Source organism: Rhinolophus sinicus, linkage group LG03 (assembly GCF_036562045.2).
Source record: "Rhinolophus sinicus isolate RSC01 linkage group LG03, ASM3656204v1, whole genome shotgun sequence".
Lineage (NCBI taxonomy): Eukaryota > Metazoa > Chordata > Mammalia > Chiroptera > Rhinolophidae > Rhinolophus > Rhinolophus sinicus.
Window position 1 is genome coordinate 140,318,172 of NC_133753.1, and position 23,249 is coordinate 140,341,420.

Here is a 23,249-nt window from a genome sequence, read left to right on the forward strand (position 1 = left end):
GGGGTAAAGGTCTGAATTTTCAAAGGGGAATGGTGATAAGATGCATGCAAAAGAAAAAGGACTACTGTATATATGAAACTTTCTTTTACATAAATTTAATGGTAACCACTCAAAAAAAAAAAAAATCCAGAACTAAGACACATAACATAAAAAAAGGAAACGGGGAAAAAAATCATAGAATACCAACAAACTAGAATAATGGACAGCAACACAAGGGCAAAGAAATATGGAGCTACCAGAAAATAAAACATAATGGCTATAGGAAATTCTCATATATTGATAATCACCCTAAATGTAAATGGACTGAACTCACCAATAAAAAGGCACAGAGCAGCACATTGGATCAAAAAACAAAACCCAACTATATGCTGCTTTCAAGAGACACATCCTCAGCTGCAAGGACAAATACAGACTCAAAGTGAAAGGGTAGAAAATGATACTGCAAGCAAATGGTATCCAGAAAAAAGTGGGCGTAGCCATATTTACATCTGACGAAACAGACTTCAAGATGAAAAAGGTAACAAGAGACAAAGACAGACATTCCATCATGATTAAAGAGGACAATACATCAAGAAGACATAACACTTAATATATATGCTCCCAGTCAGAGAGCACCAAAATATACAAAGCAACTACTAACAGAACTTAAGGGAGAAACTGACAACACAATTACAGAAGGTGACCTAAATACCCTATTGACAGCTACTATGGATAGATCCTCCAAACAGAAAATCCATAAGGAGATATCAGCCTTAAATGCACATTAGCCCAAATGAACATAATCAACATTTACAGAACCTTTCATCCCAGAACCAGATTATACATTCTCCTCTAATGCACATGGAACATTCTCAAGGATAGACAAAATGTTGGGACACAAAACTAGCCTCAACAAATATTAAAAGATTGAAATCATTTTCTCTCTTTTAATGGTTATTTCTTGTCAATTCCTATTTTGTGAGGTTATTATTATTTATTTATCAGTTCTTTTTTAATTCTTTTTAACTATTTCCCTTCTACATTGTCTTTATTAATTTAGAAAAAGAATGCAAACATGATTTTAAAGGCAAAAAACATAAAAAAGGTTGATAAATCTGACCTTTTCTTCTTTTTGGTCCACTTGTCTATCTTACAGCCCGTATCACACTGTATTACTTGCCTTATCTATATATTACCGTTTGTTTTAATTAATTTCAGGTGTATAAAACGTAGTGATTAGGCATTTATATATCCCACAAAGTGATTACCCCAATACGTCTATTACCCATCTAACACTATGTAGTTATTATAATAATATTGACTATATTCTCTATGCTGTACTTTACATTCCCATGGCTATCTTTTTAAAAAATTATAGTTAATATTCAATATTATTTTATAATAGTTTCAGGTGTACAGGATAGTGGTTAGATATTTATATAATTTATGAGATGACCCCCACCCCGCTAACTCTATAATACCAACCTGACACTATACATAGTTTTTACAATATTACTGACTATATTCCCCATACTGTACTTTACCCATGACTATTTTGTAACCACTAATATGTACTTCTTAATCCCTTCATTTTTCTTACCCAGTCCCCCAACTCTCCCTTCCATCTAGTAATCATCAAGTTTGTTCTCTGTATCTATGAGTCTGTTTCTGTTTTGCTTGTTCATTGATTTTGTTCTTTATAGTCCACATATAAGTGAGATCATATGGCATTTGCCTTTCTCAGTTTGACTTATTTCACTTAGCATAATACCCTCTAGGTCAGGGGTGTCCAAACTGCGGCCCGCGGGCCAACTGCGGCCCGCAATCCATTTTTAATTGGCTCGCAGCAAATTCCAAAAATATATGTAGTTTACTTAAATAAACCAGGTGAGGTAATACGTACTTCACCTCGAGTGAGTGGCCCGGCTGTTTGTGTATTTTACCGCATATGGCCCTTGGTAAAAAAAATGTTGAAAAAAGTTTGGACACCCCTGCTCTAGGTCCATCCAAGTTGTCACAAATGGTAAGATTTCATTCTTTTTTATGGCAAAGTAATATTCCATGCTACATATTATCTTAAATTTGGTTAAGCAACACCACACTCCATCTTCTTCTTTATGAGTTTCTGATGATTCTGTCTTTTGCATTTCCTTATATATTTTAGAATCAACTTCTCAACTCTCCTCCACCTCCCCATCTCTCTCCAGAAGAAGAGTTGAGCATTTAATTGGAAAATACTACTTGGCTCTGGTTTGATGGAGGTCATTTACACCCCTATCTAAAATTCTGTGCTCAAATTAATTGGGCATTACATGCTGCTTGCCCCAGCTTCTTTTAGTTATTAAAACTGGCTAAGGTGGAAGAAGCTGAGTGAACAACAGAAACCAGCAAAGTCATATTCTGGAAAGGTCAACACACCAGCCAAATTCCTCATGGCTAGTGTTGATAGGACATAAAAAAAATATAACATTTACAAGTACTCTACAGGACTTGGAAAGAGGAGTCATTCTCAGGAGTTGTAAAAACCTCTTCCTGGGGCAAATACATCTTGGTTTTCTCTCAAAGTAATCTCTATGGGAGGCTGGGACACATGAAGATGGATTGTAATGTGTTTTTAATTCTTAAATTACTTATTTTAATTCAGAATTTGGATTGCTAAAACATTACTTCAATCCTTTTTTCAAAGTGTACATAAATGTTAAAAATTCTGAGTCTGTAGGTTTGAGAGCATCTTTCTGTTATTATAGTACATGATCAACATTTTGACTCAGTATAGAATTCTGAATCACACTCTTTTTAACATATTATTTTATCCATCACAGAAGAGAAACATTCTGTCATTTTGTCATCCATTTTTTTCTTCATATTTACTTCTTTTCCTGTCTGAATACTTGTGGGTATTTCTCATTTTTCTTGAAGTTAATGCTTTTGTTTCTGTATTTTTGCCAAGATAAAACTATCTGTGGGTCTTTAAAGAATATTTCTGCCTGGGACTTGCTGAGTCATTCTGATCTAAATAACTGAATTCTTTTTGTCAAACCAGGAAAGTTTGATTTTTTTTTCTTTTCTAATTAGAATTTATCGGGTGACAATTTTTATCTTAATATTACAAGAATCAGCCTGCTAGAGGAAGAACTTCTCTCACCCTCAATACTCTAGTGAGATATATGCCGTACATTCATTCAACATCTCCTTAACATCATGTAGTCCCAGAAGATCAAGTTTGGGTCTCAAGAAGGGAGTCAGAATAACCCATGTTGTGTTGTGTGTAATGTTCAAAAATGAACAGCTCCAAGGTGGGTGTGAAGATACAAAGATAAGTAATTTATAAGTCTTAACTAAGGAGACCTCACTCCTGAATGGGGAGAGGCACACAATTACTATTACATTTAATCATATAAAATTGTCATGTCATAGAGCAAAATAGTCAAATGGCTGCAATTCCATATGGCTTGATCTAATAAATCCTGTAATAAGTACATCTTAGCATGTGAATAGGTACAGCAATAACACATGAAGTTATGTATAACTCCACTTAACATCTAAAGAGAAGGTTTCAGAGAAGATGTGACATAAGATCAACAGGATAGGGAAACAGCAACTGGATACAACTATGAAACCACCCAGAATATTCAGGGGATTATATGTAAATTATTATTACTGAAGCACAAAGGACAAAAACTAAGCAATAGGGAAAGAAAGGTAGGAAGTATAGTCAGGATTCCCTCATGAGAGGCTTTGTGTATCATGTTATGGAGCTTGGATTTCTATGGATAAGAGGAAGCCACTAGATTGTTTTAAGCAAGGGGTGTGTAACAAGATATTCCTTACAGAAAGATAACCTTACCAGTGGCATGCATAATGGACAGAAAAGGGAGAATACTCAGAATGAGAGTATCAATTAAAAGATTCTACCCAAGGAAAGATGATGGAGGCATGGGTTGATTGTCACAGCCATGATAAAGAAAGAGGAACAGTGAGAAAGGGTATTTAAAAGGGAGAATTGACCAGATTCAAATATATGTAAAAGTTATAGAATGGATAGAAATGGGGATGATACCCAGATGTTTGGCTTGGTTTACTGGTTTTGCCCTCAATCAGAGAGGAAATATTAAGAGAAGAATAGTTTTGATGGTGGGATGAAGGCAGTGGATGAATTAAATTTAATTTCAGACATCTAGGGTTCTGTGTGTATATGTGTGTGTGTGAGAGAGAGAGAGACAGACAGACAGACAGACTGAATTTCCCCCACAGTGCACATAATTTCAAAAAAAGTACAGATATAGTGAATATTATCATAGGACTTCATTAACAAGACTGTACAAAAGAAAATCAAAGACAAATTAGAGAAAAAGTACCAGAGTCTTGATGCTGACTATACCTCATCAAAATGAAGTGTCCCACTCAAAGGACTAAGATCATCTTTAGCTGTCTCATCTACGGTCCACTGAAGTCGGACGGCTCCTTTTCCTCCTGGGGACCGGACAACTGTCAATGTCACATATGAATCAGGGTCATCAGACAAAAGGGATTCATCAACCATTACCTGAAAGAAAACCCAGTAAAGTGAAAAAAAGGAGCAGGAAAAACAAACAGAATTTTACTTCTATTTACAGTGACTGCAAATTTTGAATCCAGAACTCAGCCATGGCATGTTACAATCATGTGGCAGAAAAACATGTTTCAACAAACCCCATTTTCTTTTTGTTCTAGACAGCCAGCTACTTGGCATTTCCTAGCCACTCTTGCAATTAGGCAGAGTATATGAGTGAATACTGGCCAAAAGAATACAGGAGGAATGATACATGCTGCTAACAGTCTGGCCATCAACTTCCCACACGATCTTCCACATTCCCTGTTCCTCCATTTGACAGGTATCTAGAAGGGACTCCCAGGACCTAAAGGAGGACAGTCACAAGGTGGAATAGGTCTGGTGCCCCAGACGCCAGGTGGAGAATAGGACCCCATAAGACCTCAAGTTGGAACATTAACGTAGGATTCTTGAATGAAGAAGAAATAAACCCTTATTATGTTAAAGAAATGAGATTTGGGAGTTCTTTATGACAGGTACCCCACATAATACAAACCTAAACTTCCCTTTGAATTATCTGCAGTTTTACACTTTAATAAGTCCAAATTTAAAAGTCTTTATTATTATGACAGAGAGAAAAAATTCAGTAAATTAATGTACCTATACTATTTATTTTGTAAGAGACCAATTTCAACTGAATTACATACATTGACTCTGTGAAGGAAAGTCCAAATTGAGCCTATAATACCCACCTGTTATGTAAATACAAAATATAACACAATGCTTTCCATTTTCAAGACAGAAAGACACTAACAAATATATAATTTAATCTTGTTTTGGTTTTGCCATGAGATTTTTGCTTTGTGCTGAAAGTAAGGATTTGGAGCCAACTGATATTTGAGTTTCTATTATGTGTCAGTTCTTGCACATACTTTACCTTATTGAAGCCTCACAGAAATCTAAGGGTATATATAATATTTTTGTTTAGGTTTCATAAGTAGATTTCCATGAGTCTCTGCTATTCCCGCTGTGCTTAGGTACACTTCGCATATTGCCATTGTGAGCAGTTTATTAATATTGACAGATTTATACCAAGAATCTTTTCTCAATGCTGAATATAATCTGTATCATCAAATAATGCTAACAGAATGTTCACTGTGTACACAATACTGCATATGTTAGATACATATTAAAAGATAAACTCCACATTATCAAGAGCTGTCGGTGTTGTAAAGACTATGTAGGGTATCAGATGGGTCCTCAACTTATGGGGGGGAATCACTTCATAGATTATATAAATGCCTAACCGCTGCGCTGTACACCTGAAACTAATATAAAATAATATTGAAAGTCAACATAAATACATATTTCACAGGATGCAAAGTACAGCATAGGAATATAATCAATAGTATCATGATAGTTATGCACAGTGTCAGAGGGGTAGGAGACCTAGTGGGGTCATCGTTTTGTGAGAGATGTAAATGTCTAATCATTATGTTGTTTTGTATACCTGAAACTAACAACATAATTAAATTAGAAAAAAGAACTGTTGGCAGTACAAGAAGGATAAGATACAAGGATAGTAGCCACAAAGGGCTGGTAACAAGCTACTACTAATACCAGCTACAATAAAAATAGCAATTGACACCTATTTAATGTAAAGCCCAGTTATAAATACTTCCAAATATGAACTCATTTACTCCTCGCAATAGGGCTATGCGGGATAACATAGCAGGGTTTTGGTGACCTAACTCTTAGTTTTAGACTGTAAGATAAATTGGAAATTTGAGGTTATTATAACAAGACATGAGTTCCCAGACCAAGAGAACACTCAAGTTTGTGCACTGAAGTAGTTAAGATAAAATGAATAAACAAAAATTATTTATGAATAGCATAACTCTTTATTACCCTTAACAGTGACAGAAGCTTGTAAATACACTCCAGTGCCTAAGCTCAAAAGTGTGACAAGTACAAAGCAAAACCATTATTATAAGGTTTCATCAATTGGAGGTTTGACTACTAAACCCTGACCATTTTCTCTAACCTCAAAAGCTAATAGAGACACTTTATAAAAATTAAATTACATATGCATATGTATTAAAATATTTCTTTGCATATATGAAAAGAGAGAAAGCTTGGATGAAAATACAACAAAGTGTTAATGATATCTATCTCAGGGTAGTAACATTATGGATAGTTTTACTCTCTTTTTTTATACGTTTTTGTACTTCCCAGACTTTTTAGGTTGCCTGGGAAACAGTCACAGCTACTCTCCTGTGAATTTACCACTTCTTACACTTACTTCTGCTTATTCTTTTCCTAATGAAGAAAAAGAGTCATTAGGCTACAGCAGAGGTGTGTTCTATCCCTCTTCTGGTTTCAATTTTCTTATGATGTTGAAATTTCAATGATCAAATCATCAAGCGATTATCATGGTATATTTAAATTTTGGAGCATCTGGGAAGCCCAACACTGACAAATAAGTTGTAGGTCAGTCCTTGCATCCATGGAACAGTAAAGGCAATAGACATTAGAGCAACTTATTATTTAATATGATTTTGGTGAATTACTGACTACCGATAAGTGATGAAATAAAGATAATACTGACATATGGAGCCAGAAATGTGATTATTTATATTAGAATTATCTACTTTTATGATTATTTCATCATAGAATTTCCTTTGAAGGTAAAGTCATAATAATTATGATACAGTTTATAGCACTTTATTTCATATTTGAGATGTAGAGATAATTTAGAACTAGTAATCAAACCGGTCTGCACAAATGATTGGTTGACTATTTTTTCTCTCTCAGTGGTTGAACCAATAATAATTGGGCTCCCTCTTCCAGGTCTTGGAAGGAGACAGCCAATGAGAAGAGGGAAGAAAGAAGAAATACAGAGAAACACATGAGCTGGGGTGACTGTGGAGTTTTGTTCAATAAAAGTCAAAACAGAGCACCAGAAGGGATGGTAATATAAATCCCTCCCCAGCTAAATGAATCCATCCTGAGGTGTAATACCAGATCCATCACAGAATCTTGCCTTGTGATCAGGATGGTGGTCTGGCTACCGGATGGACAGAGAAATATGTGGACAAAATATACATCTTGGTCTATTATATCCAATAGATAGGAATCTGTTCTTCTTTGTAATTGCCTGATGTAAGAGTTCTCATTACTACCAAATTGCAGATTGCAGGATTAGCCCCTACTTCAATAGCCAACTCAAAAGACCATGGAGAAAAGAATCACAAGTAAAGGGTGATGAATTATTTTTAAAAATGAAAGACATCATTTTGCTAAAAATTACATGAAAAATTAGCCTAAGGGAAGGAAACCCCCACCACCCTGGATACATTTAACTTACAGTCTTTTTTTCAAATCCAAATACTCCAAATGGAGAATCATTTTGTGGAATAACAACAGTTACCACAACATCATCACCAAGTCTGCCACCTCCAGTCACACTGATTAAGGAAATACTGAATGTCTCCCTGAGTTCAAACTCAGCATCATCAATTATGGTGATTTCTATCATAGCAGTAACCTATGAAAGAAAAGGAACGAAGTGGGAGAAAGAGACAGAAGAAGGGAGAGAGGATATAATGTAATAGCAATTTTTCATCATATACAATTTTTAGTTGAAACTTGAAACAATACAAAAGAAAAATGCAGGATTTTTTTTGCCTGTTACTTTCATAATACCATTTAAAAGTCACATATATTTACAGTATTTCAAACTCAGAAATTTATAGTCTATTATTCTCAAGATAAAGAATATTATATACATAATAAAATATAGGGCTATTTATAGATACAAAAAACAATGAAGCCTTATTCTTGAACAAAAATATTTAAAAGGCCATGTAGGCTCTAACAACCATTTCACAAACATAAATTTTAGTATACTTAGTATTAATATTACATTATATAAAGTGGCACCATAAAAATTATTATTGCCTTTTGCAGTTAGGATAAATCCCTTTGGTTTCAAATATTGTGCTTGTAATATAGAGGAAAAGAAAAGCAGGAAGAAAACCCAAATTTCTTGTTCTTAAATGTTTATGATTGGGATTTTGTTCATTTGTCTGGGTCTATTTTAAAAGTTTTTATAACATATAAATAAGTAAAACTTGGTTCAGCTGCTGATTTCACTGTTGATTATAAAAATATTCCAATAATATCACCATATTTAAAATTTTTTTCTGTATCCCAGACAAAAATTTCAGTACTTTGACACAGACATTTACTAGAAAATGAAGTTATTCTACTTAAACCCACCTAAACTTTTAATGTAGTAACAGAGAACAGTGAGAAATCGGGTTGTCACACTTGAAAAGGCAGAAACCTGATCAAAATCAAATGCTAAAATGGAAGCTTATTCAATGTCTGCACCTCAAATCTATACTGTAGACTGCAGAGCATCTTCCCCATAGATGTGAAATTTAATAATAATGATTATCTTTAAGATGCTGCTAAATAATAGGACCTCAACCTCATGCACAGAATAAAGTCCTGATAATATAACTAAAGTTGGAAGTCTACTTCAATGAGAAATCAACTTATTGTTTCTGCGTTTAATGTAAAAATATGTATTTTCCCTACTTTGGGTAGAAAATATTTTAAGTTCTAAATTTGTTAAAAAGTCATGGTCTCAGGGGCCGGCCCAGTGGCTCAGGCAGTTGGAGCTCCATGCTCCTAATTCCAAAGGCTGCCGGTTCGATTCCCACATGGCCCAGTGGGCTCTCAACCACAAGGCTGTTGGTTCAACTCCTCGAGTCCCGCAAGGGATGGTGGGCTCCGCCCCCTGCAACTAAGATTGAACAGGCACCTTGAGCTGAGCTGCCTCCCAGATGTGGGTTGGAGCACGGGCTCTCAAACACAAGGTTACCAATTCGATTCCTCGACTCCTGCAAGGGATAGTGGGCTGCACCCACTACAACTAGCAATGGCAACGGGACCTGAAGCTGAGCTTGTGCTCTCCACAACTAAGACTGAAGGGACAACAACTTGACTTGGAAAAAAGCCCTGGAAGTACACACTGTTGCCCAATAATGTCCTGTTCCCCTCCCCAATAAAAAAAAAGAAAAAAGAAAACAAACAAAAAAACCCTCATGGTTTCAAATATTAACAATAATAGGTCTTTATGTGTAGGAAAATCTAGATCTATATGCTTATTTTTCAGCTGCATTTGTTGCCCCAATAGGGACAACTCGTAAGTTGATGCACACTACGCAAATTTGCCTAGGCAAAATCAGATTCCATGTAGATTGACACTGCTATTTGAAGATACCATGGTTGTTTACGTGCTTTTTCCACTTATTGATTTAAAAATTTGTGACATCTTATTCTTACATATTACAAAATGCTCAATTTGCCAAGCTTATAATTCTTGTGGTCATTTTGTAATTATCAAAATTGGTGGCCCAAATCTAGAATATTGTCTTTTAGTCTTTTCCAGTTTTAACTATTTTGTTCATTTTCTGTCATTTTAGTCTTTTAATTGTTAAAACAAAAAAAAGTTTGAGATATTAAGTAAAAACTATGCACACTTTTAGTGCAAACCTTAAATAAATACCTGTGTTTGCAAGCATTAAGAAATAAATAATAGAACCTAAAACTAACAGGAATAGTCTAGTTCATCAGGCATTTTTAAAAGATGCTCTTAGATACTTCTAAGCCAATTATTACCTTCTTTTGTAACTTCTATTTAAAATAGAAACAGGTGGGGAAGTCAGAGAATGGTGAGATTCTTGCCTCTTCATGTTCTCTTCCTATGTCCACTAATTATTTATATATTAACTAACAATATTTCTGTTTCACTTAACTTAGAAATTTAGAGTATAATCCACTTAGCAATCACTATTGCACAATCATTTGGTGGATGCCTATACAATGTTTGAAGTATAACCAAAAAATGCTAATATGTTCACCACCAGCATACTTGTCTATCTGCAAATTCCAGAATCCCATGAGATGGCTTAAAGTCTTCCAGGCCAGCACTGTCCAGTATTGCTTTCCAATGAACATGTACTGCCCCAAAGCTTCCAGCCAGCCGGACTACAGGAACTCGAAGAATGTTCAAGGGTGGCGGCATCTCATAGGCAGTAATAAGTCCACCAGCATCCTTTAAGTAAAGAACGTACGTTAAAATGCAAGACAAAAGTAACTCTTATAAGTCATCACTTTCTAAATTTATTATTCCTACTTACAGTTCTTAGAACTCACTCTTCAAAGTAGAAATTTATTGTCGGACACAAGTATCCATAATAGGTCTTCAGAACTCTTACGAGATCGGACAATTAAGTTCGCAAACTTGTTACAACGATGTTGCTAACTTTTTTTGATATCAGATGGATTATTCATTATGAATTTGTACCAACTGGACAAACAGTTAACCAAGTCTACTATTTGTAAGTGCTGAAAAGGCTGCATGAAAAAGTTAGACGACCTGAACTTTTTACCAACAATTCATGGCTCTTGCATCACGACAATGCACCAGCTCTCACGGCACTGTCTGTGAGGGAGATTTTAGCTAGTAAATAAATAACTACATTGGAACACCCTTCCTATTCACTTGATCTGACCCCCAATGACTTCTTTTATCCATAGATAAAGGAAATATTGAAAGGAAGACATTTTGATGACATTCCAGACTCAAGTGTAATACATAATGGCTTTGATGGCCATTCCAGAAAAAGAGTTCCAAAATTGCTTTGAAGGGTGGACTAAACACTGGTGTCGGTGCATAGCTAACCAAGGGGAATACTTTGAAGGTGACCATAGTGATATTCAGCAATGATGATAGTATGTAGCACTTTTTCTAGGATGAGATAGCAAACTTAATTGTCCGACATCGTACATTTAATGTAATGTAAACAAACTTACTTAATTCTTTGGTCTAGTCAAAGAGAACTAAGAAATAGTCTGTACAACAAATTTTAAAACAGATGTGTATAAATATCTACAAGTAAAACTACTTGTTTTGCAGAAAATACATGACATTAGCCAAATCAGCAGGTACAAGCCTCTGTACTACTATAAATATATGAAGGTTCATCTCACTCTGGTAACATGAAACCTAAAAATTCCTCTGGGATCATCATTTTCTTCGATCATTATCTCAACTATTTCCTTCCCAGGTCTCCGCAAACTTGGCTGTCCTGCAGAGAAGTCGGAGTTCACCAGGTACACGTTGGTGATGTTGACAATAAATCCTTCCTCCAACTCGGGAGCATCATCCTGGGGGTGGGGCAGAAAGGAAGTGAGAGCGATGGTGTCTTATTTTTTAAAGTATATTGAATCTGCACTGGAAACCTGGTATTTTTCGGTAACAAACAAAGCACTCTCCACAGGAATGGGCAGCTCTATCACACATAGAGAAAGATTCCTTTTTACATTTGAATCCATTCCCACTCACAACTTCAGAATCTTCAAGGATATTCAAGCTTAATGGTGATGTTTCAATGGAAGCGACACACTCATTAGTAAGTAAAATAATTTTCAAAAATCTATCCTGCAATTTTGCCTATATCCTTATGTATGTTTTACATATATAACATCCACTCCCCAAATTTAGAAGAAACTGGTAAATGGGACATATATCTTAAAAGTGCAAGCTCTAGGCTTGTAAATCTAGACATAATCCAATGTTTTAAATAACTTTTTAAAGATTTTTAACTTATTTTTGAATAGGTAATAAGACATTTCAAAAGATAAAAAGTGATATGTAGACAAAAGGTAAAAAGAATACATAGTGAAAAAGGAAAGGAAACTTTCGCTCTGCCCCATCCTACATGTCTTTCCCAGAATGTCCTCTCTGGAAGCCACTATTATGTAATACCACTAATACCATAAGTAACACTAATATTAGTACATAATGTTATATTTATTTAATAATATATCTTATATAGAGTATTATAATATATAAATAATATTTAATTATATGTTAGTGATAACATTATTAACCACTTTCAGTTTCTATGCATCGTTACAGATATACAGAAAGACAGAGAACCAGAACCAGATCTGAACCACCTGAAGACTAGTCTTGATTCAAATAATCATAGCATTACATGAAAATATTGCCTTATCAAACCAACAATAAAAATAACTAGATTGATTTGGGCATTTGTTACTCATTTATTCATTAAAACAACTAAGCAGCCAACAAAAGAGTGGATCCAAGCAGACATACACTCATATTCATTGCAGCCTAGACTCACCGGCAAAATGGCAACTTTGACATAAGTTTCTTTGATGTTTTCTTTCATTATTCTTATTGTTTCTTGTAGCACATAATCTTCATTCTCAGTAGCTTGATTATTGACGTGCAGTAAGAAATTGGGTTTCGCTATCAAGTGAACGGCAATATCTCCAAGCAGTCCTTTATCCCGAACAATTTGTAACTGAAGAATGGTGATGTTCTCTGTGAGACAGACATGGGTCAAGTAAATTAGCTTTCCTATTTGCTGTCGATGCTATTCCAAGCACTTAGGGTGAAATGTTCTGCACTATCCCTTTCAGACAGTTAAGGAAAGAGAGGTAAAACGTAGACATGTATACTTCCAAGAAGTATGTTGTGCTTTGTCCCCTTGCCCTCGAAGTTGTGCTGAAAATCACCATACACAGCTAGCAGTATATCCCAGTTCTTAACCTTCACTTCTAGCTCTCTAACACACTTGCCTATATTACTCCATTGTCTTAAGTGTCAAATCTGAGGAAAGTGCATACGTGAAGATTGAGCGTAGGTGCTAATTACAAGTGATAAAAAGATTCTTCAAAAATGAAAAATTAAACACCAAAGTCATCATTTAATAACTAATCATTAGAACAACTCTGTCCTGATAGTGCGATATCTATCACAAGGTTCAAAGTATTTCACAGCACCTATTTTTTCATTTCATTTCTCAGACTGTTAAAATTTAATTTGTCATATAAATGAAGAAAAAAATGCTTATCAAACTTCCTTACTAGTCTGTGAGTTTCTAATGACCAAATACCACGTCTCTGTTTCCAGAACACACAGCACAATTTCTGATACTTACCAGGTGCTTCAAAAATATTTGTTAAATAAATAAATGAACAGATCATTATATTTTAAGCCTACTGCTTATATTCCTATATATACAGAAATATAAAGGCCCAGGTACATAATTACATGTCACTTTTTCCATCAAGTAAATGAAAAATCCCTGACAGATATCCATGTCCCCATCTGAAAATTTTGGAATCTATACATAGTATATTCTAAAACATACATATTATATACACACACACACACACACTTTTATTCAAGCAAGTCAAATGATGTTTATCTACAAAAATACGTTAATGCTACAGTTGATATGAAGTTATTTACGCAAAGATTTCAGCACTAAGCTCAAAGGAAATAGGGACTGGTCACTTATACTGCACAGAAAAAATACTGTTCTAATTACTGCTTTAGGTTAAACAGTTAAGACACACAGATATGCATTTCCTGTAACTATTGAAAATCTATAAAGAGAAAATCTGAGTGAGGAAAGAGAACACATAAAGGGTGAAAAATAAAAAATAAAATAAAAACCAATCCCCTCTACTGCAATGATTTACTAAAATATTAATATTTCTATTATGATAGTAATGTCTCAAAAAAGTAAAAGTATTATTTTCTGTGTCATTATTACTGTATGCTTACGTGATCATAAAATTCAATTAAAGTACAATAGATTATAACCTGTCAAACTGAAAAAATATATATAAAAAGAGAAATGTACATTCCTAGTAAATATTAGAATTAAATTATCCAATAAAACTTACTAGAACCTGAAAAATATTTAACAAGACTTACCTTGAGGCTCTGCTACTCTAAGGAAGAGAGACTCAGCATGCCAGCCCACCAGGCCATAGGGTGAATCACTGGGCAGAGTGGTTATCACAGACTTGTTTCTTTTCTGATCAATAGTAGCACCTGTTGATGGGTCCTCAATCCCTTCTGTAGTAACATGGGTGAGTGTTATGATCACATTCTCTGGTAACTCTGGTACATCGTCAGCAAGAATAGTCAGAGTGATTGTTGACAGTGCTTGACCTTCAGAAAATGAAATCTAAATATTTAAAGAAAGAATATTTTATTTATTTTTTAATTATCACTGTGCAGTAAGAGTATCAGAAGGTTAGACTTTCTTTTGATATTGGCCACCATTTAAATAACAAGATATTTAAGCAACATTATGTCTACAAATCAATCAAATGCCTTTCATATTAAAAGTGGAAGATTGTTAAGAAAAAAAATAAACCATTACTAAAATTTAAGCTAATAAAACATATAGCTGAATTGCCATATCCTGAAGCCTACATCTATTGAAATGTAGAGTACACAGTCTCTTTCTCTGGAAATCTAAGACCTAGAAACCACACACAAAAATCTATAAACATTAAGAAAGTGTCATATAGTTTAAACATTTTTCTCTACATAATTTTTGCTAGGATTGCTATTTCCTTTGGCTAAACTCTGAATAGATGTATCATTTAACAATGGATCTATCAAAATAGAGGTAGAGAAAGATAGGCAGAGATACAAATCAGCATCCTTTCGTGTCTCCATTGTCTTAAGTGTCAAATCTGAGTTTGCCAAAAGGCATCTGAAGTTTTTTTTTTTGTTTTTTTTAATTAAATCTGTTGGGGTGATATTAGTTAGTAAAACTACCTAGGTTTCAAGTGCATTTCTATAATACATCATCTATGTATCACACTGTGTGCTCACCACCCAGAGTCAGTTCTCCTTCCATCACCATACATTTTACCCTCTTTACCCTCTTCTATGATCCCCCTCCCCCACTACCCTTAGTAACCACTAAACTGTTGTCTGTGTCTATGAGTTTTTGTTTCTTGGTTTGTCTTGTTCCTTTGTTGCGTTCAGTTTTATATCCCACATATGAGTAAAGTCATATGGTTCTCGACTTTTTCTGTCTGACTTATCCCGCTTAGCATAATAATCTCACAATCCATCCATGTTGTCGCAAATGGTAGTATTTCATCTTTTCTCATGGAAAGAAACAAGACAAAGAAACAAAAACTCAGACACAGTCAACAGTTTAGTGGTAACGAATGTAAAGGGGTGGTTGTGCAAGAGGTAAAGGGTCAAATATATTGTGATAAAAGGAGAATTGACTCTGGGTGGTGAACACATGATGTGATATATAGATGATGTATTATAGAAATGTACACTTGAAAACTATGTAATTTTACTAGCCATTGTCACCTCAATTAGATAGATAGATAGATAGATAGATAGATAGATAGATAGATAGATAGATAGATAGATAGATAAAATCAGGAGCCAGAAAATTACAGCCCTTTGGCCAAATCCATTTTTTATAAATGGAGTTTTACTGGAACACAGCAAACCTTATTTAATTACATATTATCTATTACTGCTAGTGTGCTACAAAAACAAAGCTGGGAAAGAGACCATAGATCCCATAATGTCTAAAATATTTAATATCTGGCTCTTTACAGAAAGAGTTTACTGACCTTTGGATAAAATAATTAATTCTTCTGAAATACAGTCTACACTTAATATACTATTATGTATTTAAATTAGAAGTAATTTTAATCACGTGTATATAAGAAATACTAATTGGGGAAATACATTATAATTCAGAACATATAGAACCTGAGAGATACAACTTATAGTTTTTGTAGCTAGCATAAAATAAATATTCAGTGAAACAAAATTTGCTATGTTATAAGACACTGAAGCTCCATTCACTTTTCAAATGATACAGAAACCTGGAAATAATATACACCTTTAAAGAGAACTCTTCAGAGAAGCATTTAGGCAAAATACATGGATTAATTTATGAAACCCAAGACAAGTCAAGGAGACAACCCACTTCTCCATTAGGAACTACACGGTCCTTAAATCTTCTTTTTGTGAGTCTTCTACTTCTTTGGTCTATTCTGATTCCTTTCTTGAACCTGTGCCCCTATTTCATACTATCCTCCAATATAGATAATGCGATCCTCTGGCTCAGGTATCTTCTTGGAGCCCATGCATTCATCCCCCAGCTGTTGGGAATAACGGCTTCTCTGTTTCTAATTGGGATCTGCCCTCAGCTGCAGCAACTGTTTCACCCAAGATTATACTCTACCTAGAGGGTGACCAAAGGTCAAGGGTGGCTAAAACAGGAGGGCAACATCTCAGTCCTTTGCCCTAAATGGAAACAACTCCAAAGGACCAGTTTAGTGCAAGAACTCCCTCATAGGCTGAACCTCAGGTGCATCTGCCTGTGGATCAACCTCTCCCTCTGCACATTCTAGTTTCCTCACTCCCTTTTAGGTGTCTCTTCCCAATAATCTTAAACCTTCAATTTCAGAGCCTACTTACAGGAAATTCAACCTGTATCACTCAACAACTCTGGTCTCCTTTTTCATACATCTGGCTATTTTACACAAACTCGTTCCCTATTTACTGCTTCCACTTTACCCACATCTGGATACCACATTTCCATCCCCAGTTCGGTTGGTTTTATCTTTCTGAAAATGTAATACATTCACAATTTGGCTAACTGATGTACTGAATTTCAAAAGGGATGAATTTTTTACAGATAATTTTGGAATTACAGAATAGAACAGCAATAATCACAATAATAAAACTAGTCTTAAAATGTATCCCTCTCTATGATGATTAGTAAGTAGGACTCCAGTGTTGACATGGTCAAACTCAAACACTTCATCCATAAGGCAGGGTTTGGTGTCATGCATCTATAGTTACCATAATTTAAAAGTGACTCTCCTATAATTTTGTAAATTACATACCACTCCTGAGGTAGGAAATATATCACTAATACTTCCATCAGCTTCCCACGCTACAGTTATACGACCATATGTTCCTTTCAGGCGTTCAACATTCAAGGTTACTAGGCTATCTTGCTCCATTTCTTCCACTTGCTTATATAATGAATTCTGGAAAATACACAGGAAGTCACAAGCTGTTATTTGAAATTACCGAGGCAGAGTTTTCTTTATTTCATGTTATGCACTTACAAACTTCACATTACTAAGTGACGTGATACAGTAAGTGAAAAACAATAGCTAAAAAACAATAATATAGGGTGGCTATGATTTCAGTTTAAAACATGCATGTTTGAATCAGTAAAAGGCTAAATTAAAGTAAATGATAATGTAAAATTTTAGAGGATTTTTTTTTGTCTTCTTGCTTCTATATTTTTCAAATTTTCTTCAATGAACATATATTAATTGTTATACACCTCAAAGTTAATACTCCAAAGAATCTCTTCTTACAATATTCCTGGTTTCTCTATGGGCAATAAAATAAAAATATGAAGTACAAATATTTTTTAAAATCTTCCTATCTTTTACCCTCATCTACCAGCCCCTCCCCCCTTACCCTCTGGTAATCATACACTATTGTCTGTGTCTATGAGTTTTTGTTTCTTCATTTGTTTGTCTTGTTCCTTTGTTGTTTGTGATATACAGATGATATATTACAGAATTGTACACCAGAAACCTTTGTAACTTTACTAACAATTGTCACCTCAATAAACTTCAATTTAAAAAAAAAATCTTTCCTGTTAGATTTTTCTTGTCTTTTTCCTATGATAATCTGAAAACAGACACCCTAATTAATTTCTCAAAATTTCCACTTAGAATGTTAATTTGAATATACTATCCTATAGCAATATTTTAAACAGTATTTTAACACAATGTTACAGATGTTACACAGTAATAACATCTTGCTCAAAGCAATCAAACATTCCTGCAGAAAATGGCTTGATTTTAAAATATGCATATAATTTGTTCACAAAAGACTACGCCTTTTTAAAACAGAAGCCTCTCTCTGGCTCCATGACTTCTACTAACAAGGGTTAGTGAAATGAAGATTTAATACAGCCAGAAAATATTCAAGAAACTCATTATCTACTAAATCTCATCTTGGTATGAGGCTGTCCAGTCACAGAGTCTTGTATTGAGGAATTCTACTGAACGGATTGAAGGAACCCAGAATACTATCTATCAATAAGAATTAAACCACAGTGAATTATTAATGTCTCTAGAACGATTGTGGAGCAAGCTTCATGAAGAAAAATCTATCATGATTAAAGTTGAGGAACAGAATGTACTCTCGATCTGCAGCAAGGCTTCAAGGTGAGAAGATGGAATTGAGCAGCAGAGCATGCTGTTCTTTCCCCAGGAACCCCAGCTCTACCCTGTGAGATCCCGACAAGGCCTGTGAGTGTTGTTTCCTCCCTGTAATAATGGCAGGTTCATACTAAGCACTTATTGTGTGCCAGGCACTTTTCTAGTCAGCAATAAAGTTGTTAACAAAGCATTATTCCAGCTCTCATACTCTTCAATCGTAGTAAAAAGAGAAACTAACAATCAACAAATTAGGCCATGATAAGTGTCATAAGGAAGAATAGGGCAGGATGAAAAGGTACGGAATGAAGGTGGGGATTGCAATTTTCAATCATGGAAGGCTTTTCTGGTAAGGTGGCATTTCAGCAGAGACCTTTAGAAAGGGAGGAAATAAGTCATGTATAAAAGTTGTCTTCTTTCCTTCTGACCTCCTACTAGGCCTCCCACAGCTCATGTCTTAGAACTGCACTGTCCACAGTAGCCACAGGCCACCTGTGGCAATGGAGCATTTGAAATGTGACTAGTCTGTAAGTGCAAAACGCACACTGATTATGAAGATAAAGTGTAAAAAAAGGATGCGAAATATTTCATCAATAATTTCATGTTGATAATGTTGAAATTATACTATTTCAAATATATTGGGTTAAATAAAATATTATTCAAATATATTCGGTTAAATAAAATATGATACTAAAACTAACTTCACCTGCTTCTTCCTACTTATTTTTAACGTGGCTACTAGAAAACTTAAAATTACATATCTGGCTTACATTACATTTCTCTTGGGAACAGGTGCCTCAGAGGAAGCTGACCTGCTTTCGTTCAGAGATGGGCCAGGCTGGGTAGCAGGGTGATCCTACCACCTCTGCAAGCAACTGACTCAGGGCATCAGTATGTCAAAAACTGCTCACCTTATGCCCCAAACCTGCTCCTCTTACAGTGGTCCACATCTTGGTGGAAAGCAAATTTGTACTTTTCATAGCTCTATCATTTATTGCTGGATTATTGCAATAGTCTCCTGACTGGTCTATTTCTGTCCTTGCCCACTTACAATCTAGTCTCAATTCTAAGGCCAGAGTGCCCTTTTCAAATGCAAGTCAGATGACATTGCTTTTCTACCCCAACCCTTCAAAAGCTCCCCATTTCCCTCAGAGGCCAAATTCACTATGACACTAAGGTGCTGGAGTAGGAGTTAACATAGCAGGCTTTGCTGCTATCTTTCAAAAAGTCTGCTTATAAGGTTGGCCCTGGGCTGGTGTCTGGGAACTTGCATTTTGGGAGGGTTCCCATCATTCCCAGAACTGATAATGGGCTCCCTATGCCTGAACTTTCTGTACGTATAATGTGGTTTATACTAAACCCTTTTTTTTTTTCTGGGGGTCTGGAATTTTGATATGTTCCGGGGATAGGGTGCCTACCTGATCAATCCCCAATGAAAACCCAAGGCAGTGAGTCTCTAATGAGCGTTCCTGGTTGGCAACACCTCACATGTGTTCTCCCAACCTAGCTCCAGCTGGGGAGTTAAGTATGCCCTGTGTGACTCCACTAGGAGAGAAATCTTGAAAACTGGCACCTGGTTTCCTCTGGACTTCATTCACCCCATGAGCCTTTTCCTTTAGCCTGATTTTGCTTTGTATCCTTCACAGTAATAAATCAGAGCCAAGAAAATGACTATATGCTGAGTCCTGCGAGTCCTCCCAGCAAGTCATCAAAGCTGTGAGTGCTGGTGGGGATCCCTGACACACGCCCCAGCCCTTCATCTCGGGCTGTATCTCCCCAAGGACACTGACTTCAGCCATAGTAGCCTCCTTCCTGCTCCACAGGGCAAGGCCTCATTCCAGGGCCTCCGATCTTACTGACAGTTCCTCTGCCTTGAATGTTCTTCCTCCAGATATGTGTGTAACTCACTTCCTCACCTCTTCCAGGCCTCTGGCCTTATGCCACTTCCTCAGAGCAGCCCTCCCTGATATCCCCTTTTCTCCTTCGCCACACGCAACCTCCACCTCCTCCCTCACACTCTCCATCTGCTTTCCCTGCTTAATGTTTCTCCATGGCACTTATTACCATCAAATGTAGTTACAAATGTTTCTTATGTCTTTGTTTATTGTCTTTCTCCCCTTGCCCCCTCTCTGTACAATTAAAAGACCGTAAGGATAAATATTTTTATTACTTTGTTTTCTGATATATTCTAGCACCTAAATCAGTATCTGGTACATAGTAGGTATTTGTTAAATATCTGCAGAATGAATGAATGAATGAATGATTGAATGAATGAATAATGAGTGTGTGACCAAGTTCTGGCCAATGAGACATAAGAGTTTCTAGAGGCTTTTGAGAAACTTCTTCCTTGCGCCGAGAGCCACATAAAGCATCTCACTCTCCCTGGCTGGACCTGAACAAGAAAGCAGTAGCCCTCACAATAACCTCAGCTTTCAAACAACCAAACGAAGGATCAGGTCAGCTTTGTGTTGGCAAAGTGGGGATATGAAAAGAATCTGAGCCATGCTGATACAGTATTCAACCAACCCTGAAGCCCACCTTCCATGCGAACATGCTCTTGGGCCAGTTTGAGTCAGGTTTTCCTTACTTGTAGATTATTTCAGAGAAAGACATATGACAGCTGTAGCTATGACTCTAGTAAGAATCAGGATATATCTTGCAAACAGGACTAAATAATGCAATATGAATGGGTGTCCTTTTGCTATTTGGTAAAGGAATATGAATTCTGGCCCTAGGAGTCAACCTGGGAATATCTGCAGAATTCTCTGTCCTTAGAAAAAAGCATATCGATGTGTACAATGCATGTATTACACTCCTTCAATACACAGAAATAACAAAGGCATAATAGGACAGCAATGTGTTTGTAGATGATGACTGTGACACGACACAGTGTACAGTGTATTTGCAACATGCTTTATCATTACCCTCTGGAAACAGAGCTAATAGCAGATTCTAACTCCTGAACCAAGGCCAATTGGTAACACTTTACATTCAATATTATAAACGGAATCAGTACAAAAAATATAGTTTAGGACAAGCTGTGCCAGAGGTTCCAGTATGTAAGACCGTAAATTGCAAGACATCAGTAGAATTCACCTTAGAAGGCACAGTAGGGGATGACACAGGGAAAACGAAGAAAGAGATGCTAAAGATACTCAAAGTATGACTCACTGAGTGCTGATAACAGCTGAGTACTGATAAATACAGTGAATAAATCATTTTGTCTTCTAGGTGTGGAATCTTTGGTATCATTACCTGAGCAAATCCAACAACTCCATAGGCATCATCATTAGACAGAATAGTTATCTTTACATGACCATTAATACCGATCTCTGCTCCTCCTCTGGAATTTTTAAGCTGAACTCTGAAGGATTCGGCCTCCTCTGGAACTGTATCATCAAGGATATTTACTGCGATTACAGCTTCTCTGTCACCAGGTTCAAATATCAGTTCACCTGAACTAGCATAAGAAGTATGTATAAAATAAGTCAACTACAGCAAACTAAAGACATATACACAGCCGATTACTCATAAAACTCTCACACCATTGATTGATATTACAAGTTTGGAAAAAAATCACAGTCATAAATAAAATTTTAACCCAAAATGTTCATATAATACTGATTAACTTGGTAGCACAAATACTAGAAATACAGATAAAAACTAAATTTCTGGCTTATAAATAGCTCTTATATTTTGTATATATTTTCAGTCACTAAAGAAAGACTTAGAAATTAGGTGCCATATAAAATTATGGTGAGCATAAAGACAGTCAGCATAAAGTGTTCAACCTACCTAGGAATAAAGTCAGACTGGCTTGAGACGTAGGCTAGCTCATATATGTGGGAGTGGGTGGCTCCCACTAGAGCAATTAAATTCTTGCTTGAATTAAGGGACCTTACTGTAACCGAAGCTGCATCGTGAGCAGAAGGTGCTTCCAGAATGAAAGAGAATTGATTCAGCTCTGAATTCCAGCAGTAAAGAGCAGACACAGCTTGGCCAATAAGAAGTATGTGGACTGCAGGAAGAAAAGAAAAAGCAACTAGAGTGAAATATAAATATAAATTCTCATCTCATGTGCTCCCTACATCTATACCATGGCAAAATCTCTCCAACTCTCAAAGTTTCATTTTGATTTCTGAAGTAATTACATATGATTCAATTTCTGAAATAACTGGATGTAAATAATAATTTTTAAATGCTGTGGAATGATCAAGCCAGCCTGACAATGTACCCACAATCTACATAAAAAAGAAATCACTGGATGGTAAAACCCAAATGGACGTTGCACTCTTTTGTATTCATCTCAATATTTGTTTATTGGCTAGCATGCTAGCAGATTTTTAAAGTGAAAAATACCCATAATCCCACCAATAAATGTTTAATTTTTGTATTTTACTTTCCAGTCACCATCCATATAAATTCATCATTGACATAGTTATAAACAGTTTAAATACAAAAAAATTTTAAAAATTTAATGCTATATACAGAGGGTCCCAAAGAAATGTATACATTTTAAGAAATGAAAAAAAAAAACTGTATTAAAATTATAATAAATGCCGATAACAAAAGATGAATACAAGTCATGTGTATA

General features: G+C 35.6%; 1 protein-coding gene across 1 annotated transcript in view; it reads right to left on the reverse strand.

The window, feature by feature from the left end:
* ADGRV1 (adhesion G protein-coupled receptor V1) overlaps positions 1 to 23,249 on the reverse strand; it is a 503,501-nt gene that overhangs the window by 330,153 nt on the left and 150,099 nt on the right. Inside the window, exons 51-59 of the mRNA XM_019734240.2 lie at positions 22,451 to 22,673; positions 21,911 to 22,115; positions 17,315 to 17,461; positions 14,343 to 14,598; positions 12,736 to 12,938; positions 11,576 to 11,752; positions 10,455 to 10,637; positions 7,878 to 8,057; positions 4,361 to 4,525 (exon numbers count right to left, since the gene is read on the reverse strand). Coding sequence (XP_019589799.2) covers positions 4,361 to 4,525; positions 7,878 to 8,057; positions 10,455 to 10,637; positions 11,576 to 11,752; positions 12,736 to 12,938; positions 14,343 to 14,598; positions 17,315 to 17,461; positions 21,911 to 22,115; positions 22,451 to 22,673 — 1,739 coding nt within the window. The remainder of the gene's footprint in view (positions 1 to 4,360; positions 4,526 to 7,877; positions 8,058 to 10,454; positions 10,638 to 11,575; positions 11,753 to 12,735; positions 12,939 to 14,342; positions 14,599 to 17,314; positions 17,462 to 21,910; positions 22,116 to 22,450; positions 22,674 to 23,249) is intronic.